Below are 12,773 nucleotides of genomic sequence, written 5' to 3' on the forward strand. Positions count from 1 at the left end.
GACATGTGATCCCAAGCTTGCAGAGATGTCACTGCTGCTCTAACTCTAAACTGCCCTTTTCCAATAAAATTACAAAAACCTCAAAAACTAGCAGAAAAATATAGCATTGTTTGGCTGAACATTTCTCCTCACAACAATTTGTCAACAATTTAGTATAATAGCTACGGGCTCTAATGGTATTTTTTCTTATTACCTTTTCATTTATTTTATTAGATGGAAGAGGCAGATGACTGGCTGAGGTATGGAAACCCCTGGGAAAAAGCCCGTCCAGAATACATGATTCCTGTGCATTTTTATGGCAAAGTTCAACACACTTCAGAAGGCACTAAATGGACTGATACCCAAGTGAGTGAGCTTTTAAGATCTATTCTACAACTGCTCATATCAGTTCTGGAATTGTCATAAATTGAAATGTATGATTGTAGCACAATTCCTTCAATTCTTTCCAACAAGGTAAAATCTCTTATATAGGGCACACAGTCAGCAATATGATATTTCTGTAAGTATATAAGGTGGCCCTGGACTTATTGTGCAAGAATGGTTTTGATTGTGTTGGATTTTATTATTAAAAGAGAACTATGGCCAAAGCTTTTTTGGATGTAGTTCTCTTTAGGATCACTGGAGGACATTTCATAATGTCAGTGCTGGAGGAACAGAGAGGGGAGGGGGGAATCACTGTGGGGAGGCAGGAGCTCTGCAGGGAGAAGATTGTGAACTGAGTGATCAGCAGTATGTGATTTGTATGTCATTTTTTTTAAAATAGTTAAGGTAGCCGAATGCATTTTAAAGATATAACTCCTGAGTTTAGTGTCACTTAAATACTATATATATATTGCTCTGCTAATGCCCAACACAGTGCTACAATAACAATAGTCTTAAGGCAAATAGTGATGAGCCGAACACCCCCGTGTTTGGTTCTAATTCGAACTATTTAAAATGGAAAAAGCTCTGATTCGAACTTAGAACTCAATGCAAGTCAATGGGGGTAGAACTTTCAAAAACAATTGTCCCTTTTAAGAGGGCTTATATGCACGTTATTGGCCAGACAAACTGTATGGGGATCTGGGTACTGCCCTGGGGGACATGAATCAATGGAAAAAAAAACTTTAAAAAAAATATCATTTTTAAAGCAGCATTGATTGTAACATCACTTAAAGTGTAACAATAAAAATGAAAAATTCCTTTAAATATCATGCCAAGGTGGTCCCCTTAACCTGCCTGTAAAGTGGCAAATCTGTACGATGTATAGAACCTGCTGCAGCAAAACCAAAACATTTTAAGAAAAAAAAATGACATTTATTTTTTTAAAGCATGCAATTCCCCCTCCCAAACAATACCTTTCTACTGAGTTGAACTAGAGTTTAATTATCCTCTCCTGTTCATCTCTTCATGTCCTCTTCATCCAGACAGTAGCATAGGTGGTATCAGGCTCACATGATAGGGAACCCCTGGAGTTGCAATTAGGAGGGGACTAGCAGAGGGGAAAGCAGCACTGGCGCTAGTCAGGAGATGGGTGAACTAGAATTCTATACCACTCTCCAGCATTCCATACCATTCTCTAGCAATAAAAGTTGCAAACTCACAGAAGAGGAAGGTGAGCCCAGAGATGGGGAGACTGAGTTAGGAATTGGGGGTCAAATCTAAATACATGTAAAACGGATGCTTGTAGTAAATTGAATTCTGCAGCTGTGGTATGCAAAAGATTAAGCTGGAATCAGAAGTGGCAGAATACCCTTGTGACTAGGAGCGCAGAGAGAATACACGGAGGCAAATCACACGGAACCTGGCGTGCAGGGTGTTTATTGGGGAATTCAGGTATACAAAGCAAGGTACAAAGGCCGGGGTTAGGTCCTGGGGGGTTGCTGGCCACGGGGAGGGTCAACCCAGAAGGTAGGCAACGGGCCAAGGAAGGAGTAGGTCCAGAGTCACAATGCTAGTAGTCCAGAGGTCAGAGGTGCAGCAAGAGGTAATCCAACAGGTAACAAGGCACCGTGTGAGTACATCCAGTAACGGTAGAACAACAGATCCCAGCAGGCCTCCCAGCAGCAGTGGAGCAGAACAGGCAGGGTTAAGTGCGTATCCTTTTGAATCCACAGATAGAGACCGGCATCACCGCAGCCTCTAGTCCACCAGTCAGCGAGGAAGAGAGCATGAAGCCTTCCCACCAACACTTACAAAGGTCCCGGGAGGAGCCGGCAGGGGAGGGGAGAGGGAGTACAACCCCCCCCCATGTGTCCTTTGTTCTGGAGAGGCTACAATGGAGGGAAACAGCAGACATGTCCTGGCTTGTTGTACCATGTACACATTTTAGTATCTTGTAAATGGTTTAATATATGTACTCACAGTAGTTTTTCTATAATTGTAAGAGTGAACAATGCAATGTATGCAATATCCTACCATTGGTTGTAACTATAACACTAGAAGTAGCTAAAATATTCCATAAAACATTCTGCTGCTATACTAATAGTAGGGGATTCATAATTCTTTTTGCCACTGCCTACATTACTGTCACTGAAAACAATATAACAGCATTGTTCTTTGCTTTTCAGATTGTTCTTGCTCTTCCATATGATACTCCAATACCAGGATTTAGGAACAATACTGTTAACACCATGAGACTGTGGTCAGCAAAGGCACCCAATGAATTTAATTTGAAAGACTGTAAGTATTTATTTTTTTCATCAATAAAGAAAGTGCTCATGTTTACAAAAATAGAGATTGTTACATGAAAGGTGTGCTAAACTAGCAAAAGATGAAAAAGTGCCATGAAATCATGACTCTTAAAGTAGTATTAAACCTTACTTTTTTGCATATATCTACTGCTAGCAAGCAGTGGATATATGCAAAAACATAAAAAAAGAAAAAAAAAGTCACCAAAAAGGATATTTTTCTTCTTTTCAAAGAGTTTCATTGAGTTTTTAACATTGATACAAAAGTATGTAGCATAAACAGAAGAGTGTCAATAATAATACAGAGCAGCAGTAAGCAATGTAATGTGAAGGTATCAGAAATGTTTCAGTAGCTGCAACAGTTGACCTCATGGTAAGGGAGCATAGGAAAAAAAACAAAAAACTACCATGAGGGCATCCAGGTAGACATATGAAGTGTATAAGAACAGGAGGTCAAGTAGAAAAGAGGGGGAAAGGTAAGAAAAGAGAAGGGAACCCCCCCCCCCAAAAAAAAACGTGATTAGTGAGGAGAAGGGGAGGTGTATGGGCTGGTTGGAGCGCTCTAATGTGCCGCATGAATAAGGAGTCTTAGTGGTTTAGTGGGAGTTGGAATACTGACCGCGTCACAGTGTTAGCAGGAGTGGGTCAAAGGACGGGGGGAGGAAATGGGTGACCCAAGATTCCCACATTTTTTCAAACGTAGGCATGTAGCCTTGGGAGCGAGCCAATAATATTTCATTATAAAATGTCCAATGAATTTTACTTCTGACTTCTGAAATAGATAGTAAAAAGGTTAATTTTTATCTGTGTCTCCGCCGCTCGTTCACGTCCGAAAATCTGAAAAATTCTCGAGCAGCCATGAAGGATCAAGGGGTGGGCACATGTGCAGTAGAGATCTTCGGCCGGGAGAAGAGGAGATGCACAGGGTAAGTCAATGCAAGCAGCATGCATGCGCACAGACACAGTGGGACAGGAAGACACAGCAGTCAGCGCTGGATTAGGGACTGGCACTAGCGCTGGAGGGATTGCTGAAAACTACTGGAAAGAAGAAAATTATGGGATCAAAAGGCATTGTTTAAGGTAAGTCCCTAAAGCAGCATTTAATGCCACTTTAACTACATGTAGTGACTGGATCATTATAGACATATGGCCAAATCCAGTTTGCTTTGACAGGATTTAAAGCAATCGCATAAACTACTTATTCAAACACTCAAGGTATCTCAAGATGTTTGATGATCTGGTCATATTGTATATGTTTTCTAACAGCTGGGAAATTGATCAGCTGTGCTTGTTTAAAATTGATCTGCTTGATTTTTTCCTACAACTTATAATAAATATACTTATAGTTTTTCTCTAAATATTTATAGCTTCCCTCTAAATATTAGTTTCTCCTTTCTGGGATCCCTATTTCTGGCTGTGCAACAGTAAGTGCCACAAAGCTACTTCCTGTCTGAAGCCCTGTTGTTTTCATTCCCCTCTGTAGTCCTTAAGACCACGGAGGTGAGGTCATCACGTTTGTAATTTGCAAAGTAAGCCCTCCATATTTTTCCACCCACTGACAGCAAAGCCAGGACATTTTCATCTCTCACTATTCCTGGTGCATGTTTTCTCATACAGGACACTGACCAATAGGGCATTCTACCTCCCATTAACCACCTACATTAGGGCGTTCTTCTTTCTACACAACACCACCACTATGGCATTCTTCCCTCCATTCACCACTGACAATTGGGGCAATTTTTTTATTCCCATTGACGTCGGGACATTTTTTCCCTCTTACTGACCACCAATGGCAGGGCATTTTGACTCCTACTCACCACTGATGTTGGGGAAATGTTCCTCCCACTGACACCAGGGCATTTTTCCTTTCACACTGACTGCTCATGCTTGGGATTTTTGGGTTGCTTGATTTTCTTTCCTCCCATTGATTTTGGGGCACTTTTTCCTCACAGATTACTGATTCCAGGGCTTTTTTTTCCCTTCCACTGACTGACATCCACTGGCATCAAGGCCTATTTTCAATGCTCCCAGAACTTTTAACCCTAGGAGTCACACTACAAACTTAATTTGAGCACCCTTTTCAGTTATCAGAAGGGTGATCCAGTGGGTGGTGTAGGAGAAGTACCAACCCTATTCGAACCTGTTTGTCCAGGTGTCTATGGTGTTATGCACCTACCCTGATGTGCTAGCTGCTCTGCCACAGAGGTGGAATTCCATCTGCAGGATGTATCTGATAAGGACTGTGAGAGGGTGGCCTGCCTCACCCACACCACCACTGCTTGGTCCTGCTGTGGAGGAATAGGCCTGGTTCCTCATGTTTTCTGAATATCGCATGCCTATTACTGCTGCTGCTGCGTTTGCAGTTATGCTCACCAAGACTAACATAGGTTGCACTAGCCTGTTGGTGTGTCTTGGAGGGTTTTTTGGTGGCCAATAGGTCTATGGCCAAGCAAGGAAAGGACATATAGAAGTTAATAGTAGGTAAAATGCAGAGTGCCCCCTATTGATAAAAAAAATCCTCTCTCCTCTCTATACAAAAACTTTGGTATTGCATTGCACCTGCTGGTGAGTCCCTTCTGCCCCAACTCCGTCATCACCCACATTTTTTTTTCTAAATGTAATTTATGCTGCAATTGTTAGAATACATGGGCACCACATGGTTAATTATGACAATCCATGAGCAATACACAGTCATGGGGGTCATGATGATGTGCTGTGGCCCCCTGGTAGGTCATCATGGACTGGTCAAGTATCAGAAGTGGATTGAAGTGAAGGAGTCAGTATTAGGTCACGTAGAGTTTCGAGGTCAGTAGTATGTAATGCACAGTGCAGGAGTCATTAGTATGTAATGCAGAGTGCACAAGCCTGTAGTAAGTAATACAGAATGCATGGGCCTATAGTAAGTAATGCAGTATGCACGAGCCTATAGTAAGTAATGCATTGTGCACAGGCCTGTACTAAGTAATGCAGAATGCACAGGCCTGTAGTAAGTAATGCAGAATGCAGGGGGTCAGTAGTAAGTAAAGTACAGTTCAGGGGTCAGCAGCTATAAGTAACACAGAGTGTAGGGATCAGTAATAAGCAACACAGTGTTCAGAGGTCAGTAGTATTGCAGAGTGCAGTATTGCAGAGGACAATAGTATGTAAGACAGAATGCAGAGGTCAGTAGTAACGCAGCATGCATGGGCCATTATGAAGTAACGCAGACTTCAGGGGTTACTTGTAACGCAAAATGCAGAGGTCAGGAGAAAGTAATCCACAGTGCAGAAGTCAGTAGTATCACACAGTGCAGAGATCAGTAGTAACACACAGTGCAGAGATCAGTAGTAACACACAGTCAGAGGTCAGTAGTATTGCAAAGTGCAGAGAACAGTAGTAACACACAGTGCAGAAGTCAGTAGTAACATACAATGCAGAGGTCAGTAGTAACACACATCGCAGAGGTCAGTAGTATTGCAAAGTGCACAAGACTGGGGTTTTGTCATCATGAGACATGCGAGACAAACCTCCCCCTCCCCTCTCTTCTACCTTATCCTCCTACAGACACAGGCAGCCAATTAGAAAAAACATTACAAACATGTAGGTAGACAGATTGTCCTGCAGCCCATAAGCCATGGAAGCTATTGGAGAAACAGGGATGAATCTGGAAACACTTTTTATTCAGTTGACAGCCTTCTAACATTGGGGATGTCTGGTCACCCTATTCCATAAGTTAACAACCTCTACCCAACCCTGTAATCAAAGGCATCATTTTTACATAGAAAAAGTTTTTAAAGCTATTGTTGCACTTTGCCCATGAACTGATGTTGTAATTCCAAATGAACTGACATATTTTAATAGCCTATCTGCCTTTATAACTACATGATTGCAGGTTTTGTCTGCCATGTAATGGAACAATTATTTATCTCTAGGAATGTTGACTGGCAGCGGCCTTTATTTAATAAAACTGTAGGGAAAGCCTAGAAGAAGTGAAAAAAGTAACCAGTTCTATCCCAGTGATGATTTTTCTAGTGCTGCTTAGAAAATTAAAACATCTGGTTGCTGTCGTATAATTTTTACTTTTCATTTGCTTCATTGCTCCCATTTTAAATTCTGTGTTGAAGTTTTAAATTGTATAGTCTACCCTGGCAATGTATCCCTTTATAGCTCTTTTATTGTTTAGTATGTAATATTTCACTTGTATAATTATGTCTAACACTAAAAATAAACCATTCTTTGTCTTTCACTCTCCAGTCAATGTGGGTGGCTACATCCAGGCTGTATTAGACCGCAACCTTGCTGAGAACATTTCACGTGTCCTTTATCCCAATGATAATGTGAGTAGCTATTCTCTGCACAACCATGATCTACATAAAATCCTCAAAACAGGCTCATCAGAAGGTGATTATAATATTGCTGCAGTTTAGTTCAGTTGCTTTAAAAAATGTTTTCAATCTGTTGCAGTAGATAAGGGAGTGATTTTTTTAAAATGTATTTTAAATTTTTTTTTACGTTTCTATCAGAGTTTATCTTGTTAATTACTTCGTCTGGTGAACCCAATAATCTACTAGCACCTCCACTAGGAACAGTTCAGTCCTGGACTGTTCTGCCTGCTATATGGAAACTGGCTGCAATGCAAAAAGGCATAGACTTGTCTTAATGGGGAAAATTATGTATTTTTTGTTATATACAGTCCAAAGCTTCAGTATTAGACCTGTATGGTAAAATGTTCACAACGTGAGCTCTGTTTACTTGACAAAAACAAGGCACAATCATCCCATGATCACCCCATGTTTAGGCACAATCACCCCAGGTTTTGGTTCAACGAAATACAAATATTGAGGACAAACTTATAAAGATGTCCAGAAGAGCACCAAAGACTGACCACTCCAATTCCACATCCGACTGCCGTTCAATGTATACACCGGGTGCAGGCTACAGTGTGCTCCCACTCCATTAGCAATTCTTGTACAATCAGCCGCACAGAAACCGGTATCCATAAAAATCCAGCTTTATTGTGATAAATTCCAGATGAAATCCAAAGTCAAACATATTATAGATAAAACCCCACCATATTGTCTCTCCCACACGTTTCACCACCTGGGCTTAATCATAGAGGTGAAGTCTCTGTCGTTCCAGTTGCTTATACCACTATCACCTGTGAAGCAGAGTGGTATTCAGCAGATATAAGCAACTGGAAAGATAGAGACTTCACCTCTATGATTAAGCCCAGGTGGTGAAACGCTTGAGGGGCGTTGGTGTGGGAGAGACACTATGGTGGATACCGGTTTCTGTGCGGCTGATTGTACAAGAATAACTTATAAAGATGTTGCATAGTTAGGTTGAAAAAATACACAACTCCAACCAATAGACAAATGAATAAACACATTAAAACTTGCAGATACAGAACCCTAAACCCACAATTCATCCAGAAGAAGGTAAGGAAAACCTTATAAGCATTGTCCAATTTGCTCCAATGGGGAAAACAATCTTCCTGATCCCCTAAGGTAATTTCATATCCCCTGGATCATTGTATTGTATTTTCCCCAAATTCCAGATACTTGCTAAAGATCCTTGTCTACAGATATTAGATAACGTTCTACCAGATCATGGAATATTTGTATGCTTGCAGGCACCTCTACCACACTTGCATATGCTCCCTGAAGAAGCCTGCTTGGGGGAAAGTTGATGATGAATTTACTACTGTTCCACTCATAACAGTCGACATTCACAGTGCTTCTCCTCTTTTCTATTTACACAAGCATGAAAGTTTACCTGATTTAAAGAAGAACTCCAGGATTTAAAAAAAATAACCCTTGCAGTGAAAATAGAGAAGTACTTAGTCGATCCTTGGTCCCACCTGCCCTAGACCGGTCCCTGCAGTCTCTTCTTCCCCCCGACTCCAGTGGTCTGAGGGCATGTGACGTTGTCAAGTCTAATGCAGTTCATTAGGCGTAAAAATGCAGAGGGACATACCACAGTGCAGGAATAAGGATCAGGTAAGTATCTCTTCCTTATTTTCAACCCAGACCAAAAACGAGCAGTTCACCCTAGCAGAGCGGGGGTAGCCCCACTGCAATGGTTAATTTTTTAAAATCCTGGAGTTCTTCTTTAAACTTGCTTATGTGTAAAAATATCTTTATTTAGAAAGATCTTTGGGGACTGAGCCAAGCCAATTACAGTAGGCAGCTTTACCCCAGAATCCATTCATTAGTTTAAATGCTCAGAGTAACATATTTAAAAACATATTTTTTTATATGAAAATTATAGCCAATGGAAATGATTGTGTTATCTACTGTAAATAATCCAATTGAAAGTCAGTTTTTAATGCATGTTATAAAATAAAGGCAAAAACCTAATTGGATTTGACACAGTGTGAGACTGTGGCGGGACAATACAGTGTAAGCCCCTCTGGTGCAGAGACCGCCGGGGGGGTCGGGGGGCCAGTTTGTTCCTTAGGTCCGCCACTATTTTTGCTGTTGGTAATAAGTGCAGTACAGAACTTGGTACGGTCCTGGTCCCCCTCCCCTGTAACTTGGTACCTTCCTGTACATGCAGGAAGTGTTTTTTTAGGAGGCGGAGCTTGGTCTGTAGCAGACTTTACCAAAGAGCTATCAGAGAGTGGAGCAGAGTCGCTTAAATGGTAAGTAAATGTTTTCAGCAGCCTGACGATGGGGGGGCGAGCCCACACACAGCCTGCACAGAGCCCGCAGTCCAACTGAGAGCCCACATACAGAGCCCACAGTCCACCTGAGAGCTTGCACAGCCCACCGAGGAGCCTGTACAGGCTTACATGTGCTAGTGGATAGATGAGGAGCAGTTAATGTTAGTGATAGAGTGTGGTTAGTGTTAGTGAAAAGGGTGTGTGGTTAGTGATAGAGAGTGTGGTTAGTGTTAGTGAAAAGGGAGTGTGGTTAGTGTTAGTGATAGAGAGTACGGTTAGTGTTAGTGAAAAGGGAGTGGGTTAGTATTAGTTAAAAGGGAGTGCGGTTAGTGTTAGTGAAAAGGTTGTACGGTTAGTGTCAGTGATAGAGAGTGCGGTTAGTGTTAGTGAAAGGGCAGTGTGGTTAGTGTTAGTGAAAAGGGAGTGCGGAAAGGGCAGTGTGGTTAGTGTTAGTGAAAAGGGAGTGCGGTTAGTGTTAGTGAAAAGGGAGTGCGGTTAGTGTTAGTGAAAAGGGAGTGCGGTTAGTGTTAGTGAAAAGGGAGTGTGGTTAGTGTTAGTGAAAAGGGAGTGTGGTTAGTGTTAGTGATAGAGAGTGTGGTTAGTGTTAGTGAAAGGGCAGTGTGGTTAGTGTTAGTGAAAAGGGAGTGTGGTTAGTGTTAGTGCAAAGGGAGTACGGTTAGTGTTAGTCCAAAGGGAGTGCGGTTAGTGCCAGTGAAAAGGGAGTGCAGTTAGTGTTAGTGAAAAGGGAGTGTGGTTAGTGTTAGTGAAAAGGGAGTGAGGTTAGTGTTGGTGGAAAGGGAGTGTGGTTAGTGTTAGTGAAAAGGGAGTGTGGTTAGTGTTAGTGAAAAGGGAGTGTGGTTAGTGTTAGTGAAAAGGGAGTGTGGTTAGTGTTAGTGAAAAGGGAGTGTGGTTAGTGTTAGTGAAAAGGGAGTGTGGTTAGTGTTAGTGAAAAGGGAGTACTGTTAGTGTTAGTGTAAAGGAGGTACTGTTAGTGAAAAGGGAGTACTGTTAGTGTTAGGGAAAAGGGAGTGGGTTAGTGTTAGTGAACAGGAAGTGTGGTTAGTGTTAGTGAAAAGGGAGTGCGGTTAGTGTTAGTGAAAAGGGAGTGCGGTTAGTGCTAGTGAAAAGGGAGTACGGTTAGTGTTAAGAGAGTGCAGTTAGTGTTAGTGATAAGGGAGTGAGGTTAGTGTCAGTGAAAAGGGAGTGTGGTTAGTGAAAAGGGAGTACGCTTAGTGTTAGTGAAAAGGGAGTGTGGTTAGTGTTAGTTGGACTCGATGGACTTGTGTCTTTTTTCAACCTGACTAACTATGTAACTATGTAGTGATAGAGAGTACGGTTAGTGTTAGTGAAAAGGGAGTATGGTTAGTGTACATGCAGGAAGGGTTTTTTTAGGAGGCGGAGCTTGGTCTGTAGCAGACTTTACCAAAGAGCTATCAGAGAGTGGAGCAGAGTCGCTTAAATGGTAAGTAAATGTTTTCAGCAGCCTGACGATGGGGGGGCGAGCCCGCACACAGCCCGCAGTCCAACTGAGAGCCCACATACAGAGCCCACAGTCCACCTGAGAGCTTGCACAGCCCACCGAGGAGCCTGTACAGGCTTACATGTGCTAGTGGATAGATGAGGAGCAGTTAATGTTAGTGATAAGGGAGTGCGGTTAGTGTTAGTGAAAAGGGAGTGTGGTTAGCGTTAGTGAAAAGGGAGTGGGTTAGTGAGGTACCATTAGCCCAATTGATGTCCGGGTAATTGAAGTCGCCCATCACGACTACATTGCCCGCCCTCCCAGCTATTTCTATTTGAGAGTGTAGATTTGCTTCCCCCTCCTCCCCTATATTCGGAGGCTTATAGCAAATACCCACAATAAGTTTACGGCTAGGGTCCGCCATATCGAGCTCTAGCCATAAGGTCTCCACATCTTCTCCACTGTTTGACGTGATATTTAGATAGCTTTTAACGTAAATGCAAACCCCCCCCCCCTTCTCCCACATCTGTCCCTCCTGAATAGGTTATACCCCTCTATATTAGTAGCCCAATCATGTGTGCCGTCTAGCCAGGTCTCCGATATACCCACTATATCGAAGTCCTCCGAGTATCATAATTTCATGCTCTTCTAATTTATTTACTAGACTTCTAGCGTTGGTGTACATACATTTAATTCCTGTCTTGTTATGGGACAAAATTTTATATCCTAATTGTTCCCCACTAGTTTTATTGTTTGGCCTTGAGTAGTGTTAGTGAAAAGGGTGTGTGGTTAGTGATAGAGAGTGCGGTTAGTGTTAGTGAAAAGGGTGTGTGGTTAGGGATAGAGAGTGCGGTTAGTGTTAGTGAAAAGGGAGTGTGGTTAGTGTTAGTGAAAAGGGAGTGGGATTAGTGTTAGTGAAAAGGGAGTACGGTTGGTGTTAGTGATAGAGAGTGCGGTTATTGTTAGTGAAAAGAGAGTGTGTTTAGTGTTAGTGAAAAAGCAGTGGGATTACTGTTAGTGAAAATGGAGTGGGATTAGTGTTAGTGAAAAGGGAGTACGGTTGATGTTAGTTATAGAGAGTGTGGTTAGTGTTAGTGAAAAGGGAGTGTGGTTAGTGTTAGTGAAAAGGGAGTGTGGTTAGTGTTAGTGAAAAGAAAGTGTGGTTAGTGTTAGTGAAAAGGGAGTGTGGTTAGTGTTAGTGATAGAGAGTACGGTTAGTGTTAGATTGCGGGTGGTGTTAGTGAAAATGTAGTGGGAGTAGTGTTAGTGAAAAGGGAGTTGGATTAGTGTTAGTGAAAAGGGAGTACGGTTAGTGTTAGTGATAGAGAGTGCGGTTAGTGTTAGTGAAAAGGGAGTGTGGTTATTGTTAGTGAAAAGGGAGTGGGATTAGTGTTAGTGAAAAGGGAGCACGCTTAGTGTTAGTGAAAAGGGTGTGTGGTTAGTGTTAGTGAAAAGGGTGTGTGATTAGTGATAGAGAGTGCGGTCAGTCATTTAGGTGTCACCCCCTCTGAGGGTGTCCCCTGGTGTGGACCGCACCCCCTCAAATCTACTTCAAATTCTTGCTGACACTGTACTTCACTGTCCTGGGGAACAAAAGTAGTCACCCCCCGGTTGGCTACTTTTGTTCCCCATGGTCCCTGTGTGTGTTTTAAAGTAGCCACCGTTCCAACTTGCTCCTGTGATGGACTACACTCTCAGCTTTAGTTAGCTCATTTGTTTTAAAGTTATAGTCTCACGGGAGCGAGCTTGGAGCGGTGGCTACTTTACAACACACACAGGGACCCTGGGGAACAAAAGTAGCCACCCTCCAAAAGGAAGGACAGTGTCAGCACCAATTCAGAGATGATTTAAGATCTACAGCTGTGAGTGTAAAGCTGGCCATACACCTTACAATTATCTGCAGATTTTCTGTGGTCAACACAAATAAGCTACATTTTTGTTAATAGTTGAGGAACTGTGTGCAGTCTTTAACCTCCCTGGCGGTATGATTATGTCAGGAATT

General features: G+C 42.3%; 1 protein-coding gene across 1 annotated transcript; it reads left to right on the forward strand.

The window, feature by feature from the left end:
* Positions 1-213: 213 nt before the first annotated feature.
* Positions 214-6,985, forward strand: LOC108803852 (glycogen phosphorylase, muscle form-like; the record flags this gene model as incomplete). The annotated part of the gene is made up of 3 exons (XM_018575650.1): positions 214-345; positions 2,550-2,661; positions 6,903-6,985. Coding segments are annotated over 3 exons (327 nt in total), but the record flags the coding sequence as incomplete, so codon positions are not given.
* Positions 6,986-12,773: the final 5,788 nt, after the last annotated feature.

This window comes from Nanorana parkeri, unplaced genomic scaffold (assembly GCF_000935625.1).
Source record: "Nanorana parkeri isolate BGI_ZX_2015 unplaced genomic scaffold, ASM93562v1 scaffold4335, whole genome shotgun sequence".
Taxonomy (NCBI): Eukaryota; Metazoa; Chordata; class Amphibia; order Anura; family Dicroglossidae; genus Nanorana; species Nanorana parkeri.